Genomic DNA, 24,248 nt, shown 5'->3' on the forward strand with positions numbered 1-24,248 from the left:
CTCTGCCAACCTGGGGTGGCAGAGGGTCCAAGCCGCTTCGTTTCACCAGACAGGGGGGGAGTTTTGGACCGATTGGACGTGGCGCGTGGAAGGAACAGGTTATTCCAACCAGTTCCTTTCTCCTCCATTAGGCGCCCCGCCTGGCCAGGGGGAGGCAGTATAGAATCAAGTATTACTGGATGTTTTTTTAGGCAGGGAACACGGAGAGAACATGCAAACTGCACACAGAAAGGCCCTTAATTTGCCAACCCCACCTTAGTGTTTTACCAATTGTTTGGGGGGGCCCACTTGCAATATCCTCAGGGCCCACCAGTGGGCACTGGCCCACAGGTTGAGAACCACTGGTCTTAGACTCTTAGTGCAAGTACCTTCCAGGAAGTCCACTCCAGCTTTAAGCAGAGCACATGACCTTCATTCTGTCGATCTAATAATGTGAAACAGTGGAGCACTCAGTATCTGGCTAAGTGGACTCGTTATGCCGCTCTGCTTATATATCACTTCTCCTACCCATTCTGCCAGTTTCCCCTCATACAGCCCACGTCATGCGTCCACATCGCACTCACACTCATGACGCACTCATGGAAACACATGCAAAGTGTTGGGCAGAAACCTCTTATCTCCATCTTCTAACATTTTGTGTTTTGTTTTTGTAAATGAACGCCCTACTTGTTCGTACTACAGTGTCACCCAAAAGTATCAGAGTAGCAGATCTACAAGCTTGAAGCATGGTGCGAAGTAACACATTTTGAGCGTGCTACTACTTTTGCATTTGAATCCTGAAACGTAACAGTTTTGGAAAGACGCATGTGCATAGTCTGCATACACAAAAACAGTATTTATATGCAGGCGCACATGAACACTCGCACACACACTAGTTCAGTCGTTCCACGACTACAGTACAGTATATAGAGAGGAACAAGACTAGATTCTCTGTGACTGACTGTATTGTACCGGGAATTAGATGTAATGAGCAGTGTGTGTACTGTGTAGGCCAGCAGTGGGTGAGTCTGTCTGCACATATCACAATGTCATGTCACACCAGAACCGAGAGACATGGTAGGGTCATTTTCAAAGTTCATAGTTTGGTTAGAAGCAGCTGTAAAGGGGAATTGACACAGACCTTTGGACAAAGTAGGCTTTTTACACTTGAACCCCAGCATCCCTATTGTGGGGAAAACGTGTGAGCTTGTAGATCGCCTATTGTCTGCGAAGATATTTAATGTAGACCAAAAACAGTACGCGTCCTGACTCCTGGGGGACTCGGGTCAACCAAGTATAGGCTGTAAGTGTTTAGCTTAGTGTTGTGAGACATAAAGTGTGATATACTACAGTAGTTGCACTTTAAACATAATCCCTGCCACTTTAATGAATTAATCAATCCCATATTGCCACGGTTTTCCCCCTTTCAACCTTATTATTCTTATTTTGAAGACCAAGATGGTGCAGTCCAGTGTTATGGATAACAACAGATAGCCATCCGAAGCTAATGTGAGTAGCCTTATGTGAGTAGCCTTTCGACTAGATCGGATCAAAAATTCAAAACTGAATTAACATAATTTACATGTATTGGCGCTTGGCCAGACTAATCACTTAACTTAGCTTACGTTTATTGGTGCGCTAAGTGTTAACACTGGCATTGGCATGCTGACAGTTTGAGGTACTGTACAGTCGATGACTGCTAGCTGTAGTGTTATAGCAACAGACAGGACAAATAGCGATACTTGACAAACGACTGCCTCACACAGGACAATTCTCAGTATTGTTTTCAATCCTCAAGCTGTTTTTACACTCACAGATTTAAAAGAAAAAATAATATTTTATGATATTTAGTCAACTAAAACTAGACTAAAACTAAACCTTTTCAGATGTCTAAAATGTGACTAAAACTAAATAGAATTATTTAGTAAAGCTAAAGAAAATTGCTAGATATATGAATGTTTTAAATGAATATGTATATTCAAATATCTAATCTCTAATCAGTAGCATGTCTCTGGTGTATCTGTGTGCATGTGGGAATATGAAATATTTCATATTACTACACGAGGAAGAAGCTGAGAGGCAAGTTTGATGAAATATTATGACGTTTCTCTGGTCATATACAACCTAGGAAAATCTATTGACTCCCTTAACAGTGTGTGTACAGTAATAGACAGTTAAAGCAAGAGTAGGCAGTCCACTCAAGAGTAAAGCCCAAACCACACCAATGGGTCATGACGAGTGTTGCGGTGTGATATGTCCTGTTGCACGTCGGCGCATGGTGGTGGCGCATGTCGACCCAAGTGATAAAATTGGTTCAATTAAATGGTTGCTTGGGTCTATGCGTCACCGTCTACATGCGTCTACTCGCAACCGCTTGGTTACAAGGAGTTGCATGGCGACCCAATGGTGTGGTTTTGCGCTTAAGAAAACAAAGAGGAAAGGAAGAGAAGTCTCTGAGAGGATGTTGAGCTTTGGACGGCAGACGTATTACTACTCGACTAACTCAAGTGATGGTTTTCTTGACCACAACACTACACACAACACAATATGAGTGGAGAGACTGTTTAAACGGCTTCTCTTTCCAACAGTTTACATTATCCAATAACCAAAGGATCAAGTTTGTTCAGCTGATCATATTTCATGTCTGACTCTCAGACTGAGCAGTGGCTGTGATGATTTGTGTTTGTCAAACATACTATATGTGTGACTGTTTGCAAATGTTTAATCTCAAACATAAACAATGTTTTTTATCCACAAACACCCTTGAACCTACTGCAATCAAAAACAAACAAAGAATTATAACTTTACGTGCTGACTGATACTAATCTTCTAGCCAACATGGCTTTCAGTATATTAAAGGGGCAACAGAGGTGATGTGATCGCTCAGGCAATTTCCCTTCCCCAGATCAAATATATCAGCTTTATATTATCCAGACAGCGCCAATATCATCACTGTTATAGAAACCATGTATCTCCATATTTCATCTTTTTGTGTTTTCTAAATTATTATTATTTGTTTTCAATGAATGCCTTATTTCATAGTTAAAAAATAGTGAAAATAGCCACTGTACAAGCCCACTACAAGGTTTTTGGCGGACTGCGACAGTATGCTGCAGATAACCATGGTTCCAAAGCAGGGTGGAAAAACAACTACAGCAGAAAGTGTCTATACTGTAGCAGTGGTTTTCAACCAGTGGTCCTTGAGGGGGTTCCAGGTGGTCCCCAGCTACATGATGGAGAGTTGGTAACCAAATGGACCCGTATAGATCTTCAACTCTTGAGAGCATAAAATGAAACCAAATAAGGGTTCATTTGGTTTCATTTCACGCTCTCAAGAGTAAAAGTATTGTTAAACATCTAAGTCTACACCAGAGGTTCCCAACTTCCCAACCACTGGTGGTACGTGAGCCCCCCTTTGGTGGTACGCAGAGGAGTCACCCAAAAAAGGAGAAAAAAAGACAAAAGTGGAATGAAATATTTATATTACTACAGGTATAGTTCTTCTGATCAAGCAATTGGTTGAAATAAGCTCTCCAGCAGTGCTGAAATGAGCATGACAGCACACCTAGCCGTTAATAGAAGAATTTGAGAACGGATTAATCACATTAGAAATATCATTAGTGCTGATTAGTGATTAGACAGAGTTTTGTCAGAGCAGCATCATTATTGGCTTATAGGAATGGAACAAAATGGGCAGCTCCTGTATTTTAACATCGGGGAGTATATAAACACATCTGTGCACGGCATCAGCTTACAGTAACTTCCCTGGGGTGGTCTGCTTCCTGTACTTCCACATAGACTTTCAGCAGCAGCTCTTTCTTGCCCACCAGTACTGTACAGTACTGTACAGTACGGTATGCTATGCTATAAGGCCAGGGGATGGTACTGGTGTCCAATCAATACAAGCAGGGACATTAGCAACTGCAGCAGGAGGACTATACTGCCAGAGCCAATCAGCTGTCACATGATGTTATCAGCCAGCAGTGACGCATCAGGATGTCCTCGACGCTGACAGACACTGCACTGGAACATCTCTCACTCAAAATAGAATGGGTCACGGGCTAAACAAGCAAGGAAAATAATAACTAGGTTGAAGACATTGGAAGAGATCTAGATTATTCTTTTCCAATTTCCTGAAAAGTAAAGTTTTTTTGGATATGCAAGGTTTCTGCCAGACAGGGACGATATACATGAAGTAGTACTACACTAGTACTACTAGTAGTAGTACTACATTAAAAGTAGGTTGAGAATTTGATGAAGTAGAAGTAGAATCCGTTATTAAGATCCTGACTAAGGATCTTCATCAGGAAATAAAACAAAGATGATAAAGACCTTCAGGTGAAAATGTGGGCAAAGTAAAGCTTGACCTACATTCAGATAACAAGAAATTAAATGTGATCGAATATTCACTATTCAAGCCATCCCACACACCTCTTAAGACAGCAGGAAGTAAATCTGGTTGGCGCTTGTCATAGATTAGAACCATTGCGAACACAGTTCCTCCATTCTGGAACATCAACCAAAACGTTACGACGCGGCAGTCGAAATGCATCCACTGACTCGCTATGGGACTGCTGGAAAACCGTAACAAAAGCAAGTGTCCTGTATGAGGTCTAAAGTAAGACCTACCATGATTAGAGAGAGCTACCACCAGGCGAGATGATATATCCTATTGCCATACAATACATACAGCTGAGTCAACCAGGTAAAGCTTTAGCCACTATAGCCAGCACTTGCTGGGACAGGTGGCCATGCAGCCCAACAGCTGCAAGAGTTGTTAATAAACAGTTCCGATCATTGCTAGCTTCTGACTTTGGTAGCATGTCACCTTCCATTATCCTCCTGACCCACTTACATTCCCTCAGTACCCTCATAACATTCAAGATGCATGTGCTCTAGCTCAGAATAAGGGCTTGTGAGCTTGTCGGTCGGCTCAGTAGAAAGCGCTCACCTTCTCGATCTTGTCCAGCCACTCCTTGTTCTGGGCCAGCTCGGCCATGAAGGCCTGGTGCTTCAGCCATTTCTTATGGAGCTTCTGGGTCTCATCTCTGCTGCTGATGTCTCTCGCCATCAGCATCTTCTCACACACCCAGTCCCCAAGCTGTGGAGAGAGAGAGAGAGAGAGAGAGAGAGAGACAGAGAGAGACAGACAGAGAGAGACAGACAGAGAGAGAGAGAATATTGGATAAGTACACACTGTAGATAACTGAAAGCAATTATTTTTGTGACCCCCCCCGCACACACACACACACACACAAACACACAGAGCCGTCCCATATTTCAACAATATTGAACAACATAGATTCCTATAGGCTTCCAGTGTGTCGCAGGTTCGAATCCTGATCCCCGATGACCTTTGCTGCGTGTCACTCTCCACATGTCAGTCTACTGTCCTATCAATAAATGCATTAAAGCCCCCCCCCCCCAAAAAAAGTGTTCCCATAATGTCATATTGCAATAATAGATAGCCAAATGCAATAAAATGTCATAATGTTCCTTATGGTATAAAGATTAGCACACACCAGGAACTACAAGGTCAAACACACGGACATGAATATTTAATGATGAACAGCAGGCACATGCTCCGGACACACGTGTACCAACAAATACGGAAACCGGGATTCACATGTCACATGCACACATGCACACAGGCACGCACACACACACACACACACACACACACACACACACACACACACACACACACACACACACACACACAACCAATTCAGTGTAAACAACACCAAATGTCCACATCACTCAGCAAACACACCAGACCCCCCCCCCCCCCCCTGACACACACACACACACACACACACACAGTTCCAAATGAAGTGGACACCTTCCTATAGAACCACTGCCCTGACACATCACATCCCTCCACCAGCGCCTACACAGCACAAGCTTTGAGTGCAAAACATGCACCCAAATGGTCCATTTCTCACTGTCGGAGTGCAATGAACACATTTTCTCATATTGCATGCACACACCTATCAGCCCCTATATTCTCCATCGCCCCCAGACACACGCACACACACATACACCCCGCCAAAAACCTCCTCGACCTAATGAACTCCCATGGCTTGTGACCGACGGCACGGCACGGTGAAATGTGCTCCTGTTTTACCGGCGCTAGGCGTCTAGAGGGAACATCCCGCAGGGTTGTGGCTGCTGCAGGCAGCCTCTGTGGTCCGCATCCTCGCTGTAGAGCTAGCAGGCAGCCCAACGTCCCAAACACTGAAATGCACCGTGTTGCAAAAAGAAGAAGGAAAACCACTCTGCAGGAAACAGGGCAGTGAACACACTCCACCGCAATGACTGGGCAAGAGGCAAGCCAGGGATGTTCTTCTGCTTAGCTCCAAGGATGGATGGATGGGGGGCGGGGGGGGAAGCCAGACACGCTGCGAGGTGCCTATATAACACACCGTGGAGGTACTGAGAGAGACAGAGAATGAGGCGTCCGAGCTGTGAAAACAGCAACAGTAATGGCACTGGGAGCGTGGAGGCTACACAGGCGCGTGCTCTCTCCGCTCCTCTCCACTGCTGTTAAAGCTGTGTTACCGAGGACTCGCTAAGCTCTGCCCACTGAGAGGGAAGGGAGAGACGGGAAGGTGTGTGTGTGTGTGTGTGTGTGTGTGTATGTGTATATATGGAGGAGGGGAGAAGCTGATAAGTGAGCAAGGGAGGGGGGTGTAATGAGGACAATCTATGAGAGGAGAAATAGAAGGAAAATAAATGGGGAACATATTTTTTCTTCCAAAACAATAAAACGGCAGGGCAGAGGGAGGAGGGGTGTGGGCATGCGTATATATGTGTGTGTGTGTGTGTGTGTGTGTGTGTGGGGGGGGGGGGGGTTTGTGTGTGTGTGTGTGGGGGGGGGGGGGTTTGTGTGTGTGTGTGCGCGTGTGTGTGTGCGTGTGTGTGCGCGTGTGTGTGTGCGTGTGTGTACTGTGTACGTATGCATGCGACACCCTTCCCAGCTCCTACTGCCTCTTGATGACGCCTAATTCCAAAACCTTCCCCCTCCAAGGTCTCCTCTCCTCTCCTCCTCCTCAAGCAGGAGTCGGAGGCGGGGGGGGGGGGGGGGCGGGGGGGATTAGGATTTGGGGGATGGGGGTGGTGCTGGTGGTAGGAGGGGGGGGGGGGGGGGGGCGGGCAGTGCTTGTCTTTAAACCACATTAACCCTTGTGTCTCTATTTTGGGAAAGTCATACGCCACATCTTTTATTTACTTTTAGGCAATACAATAAAATAAAATTCAGACGTTCTCAGTAATAAGAAATGAAACACAAAAATGCATCCAGTTTGAAGAATAGCAGAAACAGCCGGTCTACCCATGTCAGGAGGGTTACTGTATTTATACTGTATTTATACCCATGTCAGGAGGGTTACTGTATTTATACAGTATTTATACCCATGTCAGGAGGGTTACTGCATTTATACTGTATTTGTACCCATGTCAGGTGGGCTACTGTATTTATACTGTATTTATACCCATGTCAGGAGGGTTACTGTATTTATACTGTATTTATACCCATGTCAGGTGGGCTACTGTATTTATACTGTATTTATACCCATGTCAGGAGGGTTACTGTATTTATACAGTATTTATACCCATGTCAGGAGGGCTACTGTATTTCCGCTACTTGTCATATGACAGTATATACTGTGCATGTTGTGTACTGTAGCCTGTAGGGCAAGTGGTTAACAGGAAGGAATGACAGAACGAGGGAGGAGATAGGAGGGGGCGGGGCTTTGATAGCATCAAAGCGGATGGATGGATGGATGGCTGGATGGAGGGATGGATGGATGGATGGAGGGATGGATGGAGGGATGGAGGGATGAAGGGATGGATGAATGGACGGACGGATGTGGTAACGAGAGTGAGAGAAAATATGAACATCACCACTACAAAGGAGAGCCAAGCACACCACACACACACCCCTCTCCCCCAAACCTCCCTCCCCCTCTCTCTCTCTCCCACTTTTCATGTCCTCTTTCTATCCATCTTCTGTTTTTGACTCTCTCTCTCTCTCTCTCTTTGACTCTCTCTCTCTCTCTCCCCCCCCCCCCCCTGCAGTATACCAAAGGCAGCTGTATTCTCTATTTCCAGTCTGGCTGACGCTGCTGCAGTGGTGAAGCAGAGACACAGAGAGAGAGAGAGAGAGAGAGAGAGGAGGGGGTGGTAGAGAGACATGAGAGAGGGAAAGAGATAGAGTATAAGAATGAATGAATTGGTACCTCTCCTATAGATTTACTGGGTCAAAACCATATGTCTGTAGAAACACCCTGACCCCCACACCTCCCCTCCATCATCACACACCATCACGCACGAACACACGCACGCACAGACGCAGCCACACACACACACACACACACACACACACACACACACACACACACACACACACACACACACACACTTCCTACTTCCTACTTGGGAACGATGCAACTTGGGAACCTAATGATATACGTTGTCATAGCATGCGTTTTAACTGTCCCACATGGAGATCTGTGTCTGTGTGCCTGTCTGAAGACTGCAATTTTAGACGTGTGTTGCTGTGTCGGCTATGTAATGTTGTCAGCCTGGATGCATTTAACACAGCACATAGCTGGAGATCTGTGTGCCTGTGTGTGAAGAGTGCAACCTGGCTGTGAGAAGTGGGCAAACCGACTGTGAAAAGTGTACTTGGCAATCAATTCGGCCCACTGGCAGATCCTGATTGGTTGAGCCTCAATTGGCTGAGGCAGAGGCTGGAAATTGCACATGTGAAAGGAGTGGCCCACTGGCAGAGCCTTTTGTGGTGTTTCTGGAGAACTGTGGGTCCGACCGACTCTATATCGGGCAATGCACTCCCTGCGGGGGTGTGGATCGCGTGTGTCGAATGTGAAGTCGGTGGGTCAAACGGTTCTCGAGTTACGTGCATTACACACACGTGCGCACACACACACACACGCAGACAGAGACGTGGCGCATATATAGTTATATTTATAAATTGGGGTCCCAGAGATAGAAGTGCCATTAAATGAGGGTAAATGCATGTCAAACTGGGTGTCCTTTACATTAAAATGGAAGAATCACTGCTAGAGCCGTTCTCTTCTCGTCCCTGGCATAGATTTTCACATGGGGGTTCACGGGCTAAAAACTGTCGATTTGGGGGTCCTTGACATGAAAACGTTTGAGAACCACTGGGCTACGGTAGTGGTCGGGGCAGCAAGGCTGCTGATGCAGCCTGACAACGGGTTACACTTTTCCTTTGCTGCGTGTCACTCCCCATCTCTCTCTCCCCATTTCCTGCCAGTCTACTGTGATCTATCAATAAAGGCAATTTTTTAAAATGTATATATATACACATTTGAATTAGAATCCTGAAAAGTATTGAAATATAGAAAATATGAGGTTTCCATCCAACAGCGATATGCACAGTACTACCTATAACCTTTAACCAGGCTATTTCGGGTCAAGTCATTATTGAAAATCACACCCGTGAAGTGCTCTTATCATCGTACATCATCGTACATCATCATGACGTAACATGTCGATTTGCTCAGACACACATGGCGTAAATTCTCCTTTCATTGTCAATGGCAAATGTGACACGAGTTAGGACAAAACTGTATATAGGAGGGGCTAGAGCACCTCAAAAAATCAATCAATTTCAAAATAATAAAATAGCAGATCTACTGTACAAGCTCCCAATGGGTTGTGACGTTATCAGAGCTTCTATCTTTGACATTTGTGGAACGGCAAAGAAGGCACAGTATATAGCGCTTAACTGGTTATGAATGCGCTGACTCGCGCAGACGAACACACACACACACACGCACACAAAAAATACATGTACGTATGGCTATTTGAGAATACGCTGACACAAACACATGTATGCACATGTCGTGCACGCGCACATGCACGTGCTGGACTGCCTGTGACTGGGGAGGTCAGTTAGGGTCAGAGCATGATCTATCCCCTGAGACTGTAAATTAATTGAATGAAAGAGGGATGATCAGAGAGAGAGAGAGAGAGAGAGGGGGGAGAGGGAGAGAGGGAGGGAGAGGGAGAGAGAGATGAGTAGGAGAAGACTAAAAGGGAAAAACAAAGGAAGAAGAGACAAAGGGAGGGGGAGCCGAGAGAAAGAGGGAGGGGAGAGGAAGAGTGAAGAGACGGAACGATGGATGGAAGAAGAGGAAGGTCACCCAGTGTACTGTTTCTCAACGTCTGGTATGGGGCCCCACCGGGGGTCCAAATGGCCTCGCATATACGGGTCTGTGACTCTCAGAGTGTACACATGGAACCACCAGGAGCCAATGAGGAAGGAACGGGTAGAGGAGGTCAGGAAGAGAGCAGGGTAGGAGAGGAATGGGGAGGAGCCACAGTATGAGAGGAAGGCAGAACAGATGGGAACCAGAAAGAGATGGACGGACGGACGGACAGAACGATGAAGAGATGTGTGTGTGTGTGTGTGTGTTTCAAATGTTTTAGAACAGCCGGATGTGAACCGTGACGTTCCCAGTTTGATCACGGGCAGCTGATTGTCCATCAGGGTCGTCACTCAATGACGTCAAACAACATCGCTACCCCCACTGTGGTAACCTGCGACTGTATCGATCTGGCTATTAAAATATTTACAGAAATGGTTTTAAAAACATCATCATCCGACATATTTTACCGTGTTTGTTTACATGCTATATAGCACTCGTTGACCGCGTTTGTTTTGTTAGCAACCAGGTTAGCCAAAATGATTGACAACAACATCATCTGCTTTGCTACTATTTTGATTGATTGGTGTGAACCAATCGCCTCAAAAGACTCAAAAGAATTGCGGGGACATGTTCATTTTTGTCCCACAAGCCCCGCGAGTATCTGCTGCTTAAATAAGACTGCCACTTTGGCAACGCCCATCCCATAAACTGCTGCCGTGGGAAGGGCTGAAGTCTGAATAATGAAGTGAAACAAAATAGAAATTCAGGCTGAGTGTTAGGCTACACTAAAGGCTTTCAGCTTTCAGGAAGAAACCAAAAATACACATAGGGAAGACATATATTATAACCACACCTGGGGGTCTAGAGTAGTGTTAACTCCATATACATGTAGACACATGTATACAAAACAGAAAAAGTACAAAAAAGAGAGCCTATAGGCGATGTCAAATGAGACTTTTTGTTTGTAACAGCCTCTTAAAAACACCAAAGTTCCAGACTAATATGTATGCAGTGATATTAGTCTGGCCACGCCAGGCTAGCTCTGGCCGTCTGTCACAGCAGCACACAGAAGCTATACCAGTACCTCTAGTACAACTGTTGAGCACAGAGCAACCTGTGGAGAGGAGTCAGGTTACAGAACAGGTACGTACTGTAATCTATGATGAACTGAGACCAGCTCTCGGTTGACTGATAGACGGAGTGGCCTGTAATAATAATAAAATCACACCCGTGTGAAGTGAGTGGTGCAACTCCGTGTGGCGGTCCCCGGGGGAGAGTTCTAGAACCACAGGAACGCACCCAGGGTGCCGACCCGATTCCGGCGAGCCGCCCCGCGTCCGAAACGGTTGAGAAATGACAGAGTTACCGTGTGGGGGTCCCTCTACTGTACTCTCTACTCACTGTACTGTACTGTACTGTACTGTACTGTACTGTACTGTACTGTACTGTACTGGCACACCCGAAATCACCATATATACAGTTAATATGTGCGTGTGTGTGTTAGGTTGCGCACAGGTGGTGAAAAACAACCATTTTGTTTTCGTGCTCAGACGTACACAGACACCCAGACACCCACCCACCCACATAGTCACTTAAGGAAGTGGTTGCACCACTTAATAATAATAATAATATGAATATGAATATGAATATGAGAAAAAGAAAAAAGAAAATTCAGGCCATTATACTTCATGCACTCAACAACATTGAGTGTACATAATTTAATCTCAAGATGTACTAGCCTAAACAATGGTTTCCAAAGTTGTGGATAAATATCCATGTCAAACTAGGGGTTATTCATGATTCTGAACCCATTCCAAGCATTAGTTTTGCACGAAAAACACTCCTTGAGCTAAATTCGGCACTAGCAATAGCCACTTGCCCAAATGTGATGACCTCATCATCACATTTGTGATGACGGTTGAAATGGGTTCAGAATCATGAATAACCCAGTTTGACATGTCACATGCTACTTAAAGCATAATTCTAATTTGAATGTTTTGCCTTATATAGGTTTTCAATGGTACAATGGTAACGTTCAACTCCTGAATTTACCATGATCCACAATTTATATAATAATCAATGTTTAATATTAATAATTTTGACTATGTTATTGGCATGACCCTATAAGGATCATAAAAAACCTTGAACGATTACTATACTATTGCAGTTTCTTTTGGGTCAAATCTTAGATTGACTGGCCTATTGTAGAGGGTTATTCTTTACTAGTTTGGGTGCCGGGAGAGATATAAATTTTCTCTTTTGGGTCTCGAGCTAAAAGTGTGGAACCACTGGTCTGCAAATAATATGCATTAACATTTAATCTTTGAAAACTTAAGAAGATAGATAATAAGAAGGTTCAATCATTGTGTTTTATTTAGAGTCAATAATAATTATGAAATCGTTCCGAGTGCTTTACAACAAATTCTGTCCGTCTCTGTTGGGTGGAAACCCAAAACTGTTACTTTTCAGGATGCTTTTTAAAAAAAAATCACACCGTGTTTTTCACTGCGTTTCACGCTGTATCTCGAGCCTGTGGATCCGCTTCTTTTGATACTTTTCTGTGTGACACTGTAGTATGATCAAGTAGGGCATTCATTTACCAAGAAAAGAAAACCCACACAAAAAGTGAAATTAGATTTTTGGTAATATGAGGAAAACTGAAGAACACAAAATGAGGACACATGGTTCTACTGTCTGGAACTCAGAAACAGAACACACCCTTGGCTTAAAAAAACTGTCGCAGTGACACTGCCCTGTTTTGGACCCCCCCCCCCCCCCCCCACACACACACACACACACACACACACACACATAGCCCAGCCCTACAGTATTGCCCACATAGACCTGCAGTGCATTAAGGAGGAGGTACAGGTGAGTGTGCAGTGTGCACGTGCACAGTCAGGCATCCATCCATCCACGCATGCATGTCCTAGTGCACAAACACACACACAGTAGAGTAACATACAGTACACAGGGAGGCACACACTATGCGTCTTTGAATTAGTGATGAGGAGCTGTGCTCGTGAATTATTCAGCAGAAGCCAAAGAGAGAAAGTTGCTGAAACTAAATAAGGCCGGAGGCTGCACGGTGCATGTATGTAGTCATGCTATGGCACTTGGCAGGCTGAGACAGTATAGGGCAGGGCAGGATGACAACCCCCATGCCACTGTACAACAGAGACAGGCGGGCAGGGGATGACCACCCCCGTGCCACTGTACAACAGAGACAGTAGGGCAGGGCAGGATGACCACCCCCATGCCACTGTACAACGGAGACAGTAGGGCAGGGGATGACCACCCCCGTGCCACTGTACAACAGAGACAGTAGGGCAGGGCAGGGGATGACCACCCCCGTGCCACTGTACAACAGAGACAGTAGGGCAGGGGATGACCACCCCCGTGCCACTGTACAACAGAGACAGTAGGGCAGGGGATGACCACCCCCGTGCCACTGTACAACGGAGACAGTAGGGCAGGGCAGGGGATGACCACCCCCGTGCCACTGTACAACAGAGACAGTAGGGCAGGGCAGGGGATGACCACCCCCATGCCACTGTACAACAGAGACAGTAGGGCAGGGCAGGGGATGACCACCCCCATGCCACTGTACAACAGAGACAGTAGGGCAGGGCAGGGGATGACCACCCCCGTGCCACTGTACAACGGAGACAGTAGGGCAGGGGATGACCACCCCCATGCCACTGTACAACGGAGACAGTAGGGCAGGGGATGACCACCCCCCATGCCACTGTACAACAGAGACAGTAGGGCAGGGCAGGGGATGACCACCCCCGTGCCACTGTACAACGGAGCTGCAGAAAAAAGCAAAAAGAGCTTTGCAAAAGAGCATGCACGCACACACACGTGCGCGCACACACACACGCGCGCACACACACACACACACACACACACACACACACACACCGTTGCGGTCAGGCAGAAAAATCTTATCTCCATATTTTTACTTTTTCAGTATTTTCGTTAATTAATGCCCTACTTGATCATTCTACAGTCACACAAAAGCATTAAAAGTAGTAGATCCGCAAGCTTCCATGCTTTGAGCTTATGTCGATTTTTTGGAATTTTTTGGAGGACAGGACAGACAACAGATACATGACAACAATCACAGAACAGATCAAAACAAATGGCCAATGACTACGTAGAAATACTACCGCAAAGTAGGTTAGAAACGGTTGCCAAACTCTGGTATATTTCTGAGTGGAGCCCCTGATTATATATTTAAGTTCTTCGAGTTTGAGATGTGACATAACATCCTCCACCCAACGCTTGTGAGATGGCGGCACTGCCTTTTCCCAATTGAATAGTATCAGGAGTCTGGCAAGTAAAGAGGAAAATGCTATACCTTCAGCCTGATGAGTTGGTATTTGTATTCCCTCTGGAGGGGCACCAAACAGCACCGTTATTGGATTGGGATCTATAGTCGAGTTACAAATATATGAGAAGGTATTAAATATCTCTGTCCAAAATGCAGTCAATCTGGGACCAAAACATGTGGCTAAGCGTAGCCGACTCCTGACCACACCTAGCACAGGCTGGATCTGAGTCTGGATAAAATGTAGTCTATGCAAAACCTTAAATTGTAACAAACCATGTCTAATGCATATTGAGGATGAGTGTACCAGTGAGACCGCCAATTGCCAGGTTAAATCTGTTAAGTCCATACCCAACTCCTCCTCCCATGTCCTTCTCACACGTTCAAGTGATGGGGAAGCCACCCTCTGAATGCAGTCATATAGCCTAGAAAGTATGCCCCTGTCGACCGGATCCCAACTCAAACACTCGTCTACCCAAGTACTTGGTGGAGTTGTCAAAGAGAAATATTTTCTAACAAAGCTACGTACTTGTAAATACCTAAAGACGTTTGACTGTGAAATATTAAAAACCCGCTAAATGTGCTCGAAAGAAAGTGCCCATCTTTGAATAGGTCACACATTTGTGACTAAATTTGAATGAGGGACTGCCATTGGATTTTTTTTTTTTTTCATGTCATTCGAATTGACATGTTGGTTGTTCAGTTTGACCCACCAGTTTTGGAGATATGGCTTATAGAGTAATGTCTTGCAGAGAAACAGCGAGTTGAGAAAACAGGCTTGAAAGGTTCACTTCTGTGGTCTCTAACATTACACCTAGCTACATGTTTAAGCATTTATTTCGTGTTTTAATATTTTTATTGGTTTTTAAGTTTTTTCACGTACAGATACTTACTTTACAAACCTTTACAATGGACATACTTTGCCAAACTGACATAACATATATATATATATATATAATATATATATAATAAGCATTTATTTCATATTTACATGTCGATTTCAGCTCTGACACTTATTTCAGACATGCTCTAGTATGTGAAGAGTCTGCCTGTGCTATAAACTCATTTTGGGGGGAAAAAATAAAAAAAATGTTTTTCTCCTCTGGTGAAAAGCTGGAATTTGCACGATGGCAGTCTCTCAGTCAAATCTGGTCACATTCAATTCCCTTTCCATGCCAATGCTGAAATGATGGGTCTGTAAGAGATGGAACAAAATTGCAGTTCGCCCGAATGGGGGAGGTAAGTTTTAAGTGGGTTCTGAACTGAGACCAAATCTTCAGGGAACCTTGAACAACTGGGTTATTTGTCCTTTGACGTTTACTTAGAGGTAATTGGGCACATATCAAAGAGCCCACAAGCAACCGAGTTAACCGAGACATCCCACAACTTATGCTACTTGCTACCAGTTAAGTGTACAATGTAGTAATGCTGTAACTGTATGCTATCACAGTCAGAGCTTTTAGTGCAACCTACAGTAGAAAGAGGTAGAGTGATTAATGAGCACCACTGCTTCCCATAAATGATTCCCATCATTTATAATCGTGCGTAGTAACACTTCACCGATACTTAGTATTAAGAAATGTGCCATTCTGCTGCATCCTCTCAGTGGACTTGAACACAGTTCGGGGCAAACGATGATAAATATCTACTTTAGAAAACGGTAAACTCAGTCTTAAACTCAGTCTAAAAGCCCCATCATCATGAATGAGCACATCAAATTCCATGGCAAATACAGCCAAACATTGTGAAGATATTCGGATCCAAAGTGTTCCGCCCATTAGTGACACTAATGGGGTCAACAAAATCTGTAGGCTTCATCCCCAGAGTACAGCTAGAAGCTTTAAAGGGGCCCCACCATGAATTTAAAATCAAATGTATTATATAAATGTTGCCCTTTAATACCTTTTTATACACACTGAAGCCTAAACAACCACTCAGATCATTCATTTTCATCTTCTCTCAGGTTGCTATTCCAAGGCAATAGCTGCAATACTAAAATCACACCCGTGTGAAGTGAGTGGTGCAACTCCGTGTGGGGGTCCCCCAGAAGTTCCAGAACCACAGGAACGTGCCCAGGCTGCCGGCCCGGTTCCGCCGAGCCACCCCGCGTCCGAAACAGTCGAGAAATGACAGTTACCGCGTGTGGTGGTCCCTGGGAGGTCCCCAGAACATCCAGACCCACAGCGAGCAGGAACAAAAAAGGCTCTCCAAGTGTAATGTGATCCATTTTCTCCACTTAATATAATGAATTATTAGTCAAATATATTACATATAAATGACCATATACAGTAATGTAATCAATCAACCTTTACTACAGTAGAAAGCTCTGTCTTACCTCAATGCAGTCCAGTAGGAATCGTTGTAATGCCCACTGAAGGTTGAGTTTCTCCAACCACTCCTGGGCAAGCTCTCTGTTCTGGTTCCCTCTGGTAGACAGAGGGAGAGGAGGAGGTGGAGGGGAGGGAGAGAAAGGTGAATTCCATTAAAGCAAGGTAAAGAAAAAGGTACTACAAAATGACCAATGCTTATTTATAAATATTAGCTACTTTGGTGCTGTAAATGTAAATTAATCCAATCAATACAATTTGCATCTTCAAAGTGCCTAGCTGTCATTGCATCCAAATCTAATTTTATAACGCAAAGGCAAATGGCCCAATTTTGCAACTGGTGACAAAGGGATCATGTCGTTTACTCTGATCTGACACCGATCGTACAGTGACTCTGGATAAGACCTCTATTAAATGCCAAAATTGTAAATGGGTGTGATGGGTGAATTAGACAGGCAGTGGCAGGTTCATCCTCGTTTAGTATTTCGGGGACTTACGGTGCACCGATGTGGGAGAAGAGGTTGTTTTACTTGCTGTTAATGAGGACCATGATTGTCACTGCCCACTGCCCATTTGCTTGGACACATTTCAACCAGTGTACTGTAAGTGGGGCATGTACTCGTCTTTTGTGCTATTTTCATCACTTCAGTTGGTAGAGGTGCAAACAAGATTGCTGTCTCCAAATCACACAGACATGCTTTATATGTTATGCTTGTCTGTTTGACTTTGATATCAACCCTCAATATCTCGGGCATAGGGATGGGACGACATTATTGTCGTTTATGGAGATAAGAAAACGCTCATAATAATCGTATCACAGCTTGATAAAACAGACCTGTAAAGAGCGCATTTGTTACGCTCTTATTTCACTGTACACAAATTGATTCGCCAAAATTGTAGATCTACAAGCTCACATGGTGATGTGACGCAAGTTCACACAACACGATCTTGTAGATTTGCCATTTTAGTGAACGTTTCTCCCAGAATCGGGATGCTTGGGGTTCACGTGGTTAACAAAAGTGGCATTGTAAGTTTTAAGCATAATTTGATTATCGTGATGTCATTAATCTCAATTATTTTTACCACAATAATCGTGACGTGTAATCTACAATTTAGGCATTTAGCAGACGCTCTTAATCCAGAGCGATTTACAGGACTCCCAAACAGTGGGTAGGCACCCATTTGTGGGTAGCGGACACATCGTTATGGGTCCCCTTATGTTTTGTTTCCTACATTTGGTTTTTAATTAATATTATTCTTTCAAAACATTTTCAAAAAACATTCCCAAAAAATCAAATATGTTCATGAATTAAAAACAGAATTCAATGTTTTTTTTTTCTTTTTGTCATTTCATGAAGACAAAAGGTTTGGGAACCACTGATCTAATTGACCCCCAGGTGTGGTTATAATATTCAAATATATCTTCCCTGTATATTTCTGGTTTCTTCCTAGAAATAGTCATCATGGATCATAAGCAATACAATGAAACTATGAGTATACACTATAGAGTGCTATGTCTACATAAAATGCTATGCTATGCTATGCTAAATTATATAAGTTTAGCCTTTTCAAACGCCTGTTAGGCCTTGAAGGACTCAGGCTAGTGCAAATGCTAGATGGAGTCTGAAGAGGTGAGTTTTCAGACTGGTGGAAGATTGGGAGTGAGTCTGCAGTTCTGATTGCAATCTATACATGTAGTCGTGTATCTATCTATGGCCATGGGTGCTCCACCCTTCTCTGGTCCCACAAATACCACACCCTGTGTGTGTGTGTGTGTGTGTGTGTGTGTGTGTGTGTGTGTGTGTGTGTGTGTGTGTGTGTGTGTGTGTGTGAGTGTGTGTGTTTAGGGCATTCACAAAAAAATCGATGCATCGATGTCATTAACACAAATCGATTCAGATTAGGAGAAGTTGAAAGTTGAAAGAAATAATAAAATCAATTGTTTTCCCCATATCATATTTTTTGCTCTATGTGTGCGTGTGTACAGAATTCAAACTGTAGCATTGATTATTGTCACGGAGAGAAGTCATTCTCTCGCCTAATAGGCACTCGCCTATTAGTTTGCATTGCATTCAGAACGCGCCCTTAATTAAGAACCTAACTGCAGCTGTGTATGTGGCTCTCAGCGGTGTCCCACTATTGACTGGTTGAATTTTGCCAATTATGCCCCCTCTCCTGTTTAGTATTTACTATTACAGTTTTATGTTTTAATAATCAGCGCTTTGCCATATAGATGATACATACACTGTGCCATATTGGAGAGGCCACTGTGTGCGCAGTGCTTTGTTTGACATGCTCCGTATTTGAGCGCGCACACCTCCACCCGCCCCTGTTAAGGTCCCCCCCCCCCCCCCCCCCGGCATAAAACGACTCAGCTTCAACTTTATTGTCTGACAAGTCGACTTGGAAAAATCTCAAGTCGTTAATGCCCTAGTGTGTGTGCGCGTGTGTGTGTGTGTGTGTGTGTGTGTGTGTGTGTGTGTGTGTGTGTGTGTGTGTGTGTGTGTGTGTGTGTGTGCGTGCATGCGTGCATGCGTGTGTGTGTGTGTGGCCTCACCTGCCACATAGATTTCATGGTGAGGTGTCCTAGACTGAATAAGGCCAGGCTGTTTCATTCATATTCAACAGTCCCTCAGGCATTGTCGTCTCTGGCCAACTATTATTCTTCTTCTTTTTCATTATTCTATTATTCTTGGCCAGCTGCTTAGAATAATCAGTTCAGCAGACAGCTAGAACCATGCATTAGCAGTTCCCCTTTGGTTCTGTGCTCAAAACCAGCACAGAACCAAAAGAGATGCTGGCTGCTTAATAATAAAAAAAACTTGAGCCCAATATACTTAGTTGACAAGGCACCCCCCCCAGGGCTTTTGATTGTCCGCTTGTATTTCCCTCTACACGAAATTTGTTCACCGAAATAACCGATCTACAGGCTCAAAACGCTTTGCAATATTGTGAGCTTGTCCTGTTTTCGTGGAATGCCCTCCCAGGATAGGAGATGCTATAGGGTTCAAGTGGCTAAAACATGTCGGTTTTGGAGTCATCCTATACCTGTTGGCTAGCGTGTCGACCCGTTCCCTGATGCGCTCAGAGTAGATGTTGTTCTGGCTGATGAGGCTCTCCCCGGCCTCGATCACAGCCTTGATCCGGTGCAGGTTCAGCTCCATGGTGGTGGTGAAGTCCTTGTGCTTCTTTATGGCAGCCTCCACCGTCTCCACCGTGGTGGGCAGCTCCACGTGGGCCAGGGCCGACTCCTGCAAGACCAGGAAGAAAGACAAGATGACGATGGCTGGAAGAAGTGTGGAAAGTCCACTCCCCTTTGTATACTTTTTTTCTGTATGTTTGCCTTTTGTTATATATCTATATTCTTTATTTAAGGACATCTACAATCATGTTACAACATTTTTCAAATAACATTGATGGATATTTCATCTGTGTTTACGGTACACAATGCCATGTTTTTTTCCATATCCTATTATATTTTGTCCGGTATTTCTGGTTTGTGACTACAGTATGTTTTCATCCCATCCCTACTTAATGTCCTGTCACATTGTCCCATCCTGGTGTTCCTATTTCAGGGCCTATCACTCTTAGTATATCTTTCTGACGCCATATTCATCTAGACAGCCTTTTCTCTCTCAGCTTGTTATAACTTGAATATTATAGGGAAATGTTTTGATTTAGTTTGCATGCAGCTGCAGTCAGATAGCGTGAACTTGGTTCAGATTTACATTATTCACTTATATATATAATAAATATAAAACTAAAAACATTCTCCTCATAATGGTCTAATTAGAACGATAATTTTTTTTTTCGGTTGTCCAATGGTTTTTATATTTTTTCAAACAAAGACAAAAAAACCAAATAATAAAATAAATCCAGTGGGAGAGATAAAAGGTGTGTACAAAAAAACGAATTAGAATGACTAAGTATTTTTAGTCATTCAATCCTTGCCTACGAAATCTGGTTGCAAAGGTATTACATATTTCACCGAAATGGAGGGAAAGTGATCTGTTCCATTATATATAGATATAATTTACTATATCTATCATTATTTTTAATATTGGGTGCCTCACGAAGCAACCAGTTCTGTGAGAATACTTTTCTACGCCCAAATATCAGAACACCAAATAGGTAGTGTACGTGTATGTTTTTCTTATAGAGACAGATAGCTAGGAGAGCTGAAAGCGGGAGACAGAGGACAGGTAAGCCTGCTATGAGTGAGAGTGCAGTCAGCAGTCTGTGGCAGGAAGACCTTTGACACTTATTGGAAAAGAAATGCGCTGCTCTCCAATTCAAGGCCCGAGGCTAATACGGAGAGCTGGGTCTCCGTATTAGTCGCCCATGTCGCCCATAGAGACAAGCAAACCCAGAGAGACAAATGTTCTGGCACGCAAGGACACCCCCCCCCCCCCCACCACCACCACACACACACACACACACACACACACACACACGTGTAATGCCTCAACTCCTACAATTCCACCCAGTTATGTGTAATGCCTCAACTCCTACAATTCCACCCAGTTATGATTATTTTGGGGCGTCGCAGCTTGAACAGTCTGAGACCCACCGTCCTACTGAGCATATGATAAAGGTATACTGTAGCATACTTTAAGTACAGTTAACTTACTAGACGTTGCTGCTCTACATAATATTACATCACACACACTACCACACACACACACACACACACACACACACACACACACACACGCACAATTTTAATTAAGTAAATATATTTAGTTACTTTCCACCACTGACCGACCGTTGGCCATTCAGACCCATGTTGTACTGTACTGTTGTAAACAAAGGGACTGTCTGTTTAAACCCCAGCATCCGTATTCTGCTTTGCAGAAAATAGTCTGCTGATTGTGATGATATGCTATGTGAGTCTATAAGGTGCTGCTTCCCCTCCTCCACCTCCTAGCTGCCTTCTCCTCCCTCGAATTCCCCCACATGTATAATATATAATATGGAGATCCCTGATGTCATCATCAGTACGTGTCCACCCGAGTGGAATAGTAAGAGAGTGGCGACACGCTTTGATGTCGGCGCAAAGCGGGGTGCTATGGGCTATAGTTCCAAACATTGGAACTATTACATTGAGATAGAATGAGCACTTCCGCATTCCATTGTTACAATGGGAGTCAGCCCTAGTGTCGCCACTCTCTTACTAGATTACTCTGGTGTCTATATGTGCTTGTTTCCTTTTGTGCCCGTACAGTATATGGAGCTGACTGATGCCATGACGACACATTGAGATTAGACAACACACTCCATATTTGGGCATACTGTAGCTGCATTGGGAACTCCTTATAATTATGGTTATGGTTGAGTCATAGTGACATCAGCGTGACGACCCCTTAAGCCAATGTTGATATAGAGTTAGATATTATTATACCTGGTAAAATTACTGGTAATAAAAGTATTACTCATAATTTTTTTTTTTTTTTAAACAACCAAAAACCAAGGTCAGAGAGAACAGAGACAAGCAAGACAAGACATGGACGGTGTGAGATTCTAACTTGTGTCAAAGAGTGTGTGGTGTGTGTGGTTAGCTGTGCGCTCACTGGCTGAGCTACCAGCCATAGGCCCTCATTTATCAACTGTGCATACGCCAAAAGTTTTCGGCATTTACCATTTCCGCAAAAGCTTGAAATTGAACTTGTGCCAAGAAAAAAATCACGTCTGGTCGGGAGCTGTCGTACACTTTGTCACCTGTTTTTCTGTCGTAGAACAGCGGAGCAGCATTGTTTGACCAGCTGAGAGGCTGTCAAAGGCATCTAAACATATGTTTTCACTCCTAAAATGTATAAAACTAATAATAGCCTACATGTGAAAAATATATATTTTGTAAAGGCATGTCATATGAAATTGGTAGGATATTTCCAAGTGTGCAAGCTTTTTAAAATCGCGCAATTAAAAACAATGCTTTAAAAGCCATTTAAATAGTGTTTTGCATGAGCGCATAGCGGTAGCCCCCCCGACCCCAAATATGCCGAATTTGAGGCATATTTTACACTCAATTGATAAATGAGGGCCATAGTGTGTGGTCTGTAAGCTCACTGGCTGAGCCACCAGCCATAGTGTGTGGTTCCGCCAGACATGCATGCAGGCTCTCTCTCACCTGGTTATTGAGGAAGGACTCAGCCTGCTTGACGTCTCGCAGGAACAGGTGGAAGATGTGGGCCTGGACCAGGACCTCCCTTCGGCTCTCCCACATCTCCAGCAGCTTGTTCCAGCCCACGTCCAGCTTCTGGAGCCACTGCTGCAGGGCGGCGTGGGGCAGCGGAGACTCCTCCGACTCCAGCAGCTCGTTCACCGCCTGCAGACGCTCGTAGTCCTCCTCATAACTGGGGGGGGGGGCAACCATAGTTTTTGGTTTAGTTTCTTTTTTCTTACCTCTACCTCTACGCCACCTGACGAATCCCCTCTCATGAAAATGTATTGTTATTGTATTATTATTATTGTTATTAAAAAAGAAGATCCTGATCTTTAAGGTGAATAATATTGATTTGTTATGGGTTTTCAATCCATAGATACCATAGATAGCCACAACGAGCCACAGGTTAGATTCTCAAGCCTGGTGACCTTTGCTGTGTCGCTTGCTCTCCGTCTCGCTCTACTCTAAACTATATACAGTAGTATCAATAAAGTCAGAAAACCACCACAAAAAATCTTCAAAAAATGAAATTAGAAAAGAGAAATTTAAGACTACAACTAAGCATTGTAACCTCATATAATTAAGGCAAAGACATGACATGGACCAAGAAAGAAGTGCTTGTGTTGATTTAGGAACTCAAATGTTAATCTTTGGAAATGAGGGATAACATGTATTTGTGTCCATTTCTCCTTCCAACGTCCTTACAGTCCTTAAAGCAGAACGTACTTGCACTCACTGCATGATAACATCTTGTTGAAGGTCATGCGACCAAAACGTAAACTGCAAAATGAATAGAGCCTATTAAAATACTTTCTGTAATAAATATAATATCAAATGTAAGTTATTCAAATGAAGACACATGGGCCCTCATTTATCAACTTTGTACAGTATGTAATCAAAAAGTGGCCGACTGGGCGTAGAGTAATTTCAATGCAATTCTTGGCATTTATCAATCTGTTCTGTGATCGTAATAGTATAGGTGATAGGTCAGGTGCTAAATCAGTCACCTAGTTGAAAGAGCTTTGACAGTCAATTAAATTCAAATGAGCTTTATTGGCATTAGAAAACATGCGCCAAAGCAAGTGTCAAAATATAATAAAAACTGTTGAATGGGGGAAATGGGGAAAGTACTTTGAGAAAGTCACTTGAAACTTTTATGCACATGCACAGTGGCAAGTGGATTTCAGGGCTGCTAGAATCTTTTCATGGAGAATGACATCTCCCAAGGCACGTCCTTCTGGAATTAT

At 43.9% G+C, this 24,248-nt stretch overlaps 1 protein-coding gene across 1 annotated transcript in view; it reads right to left on the reverse strand.

Moving 5' to 3' along the window:
• sptbn4b (spectrin, beta, non-erythrocytic 4b) overlaps positions 1-24,248 on the reverse strand; it is a 110,685-nt gene that overhangs the window by 43,006 nt on the left and 43,431 nt on the right. Inside the window, exons 22-25 of the mRNA XM_080772044.1 lie at positions 22,966-23,191; positions 19,887-20,089; positions 16,847-16,937; positions 4,931-5,080 (exon numbers count right to left, since the gene is read on the reverse strand). Of these exons, the coding sequence (XP_080628170.1) occupies positions 4,931-5,080; positions 16,847-16,937; positions 19,887-20,089; positions 22,966-23,191 (670 nt within the window). The remainder of the gene's footprint in view (positions 1-4,930; positions 5,081-16,846; positions 16,938-19,886; positions 20,090-22,965; positions 23,192-24,248) is intronic.

Source organism: Protomyctophum bolini (genome assembly GCF_963924005.1).
Source record: "Protomyctophum bolini genome assembly, chromosome: 9".
Taxonomy (NCBI): domain Eukaryota; kingdom Metazoa; phylum Chordata; class Actinopteri; order Myctophiformes; family Myctophidae; genus Protomyctophum; species Protomyctophum bolini.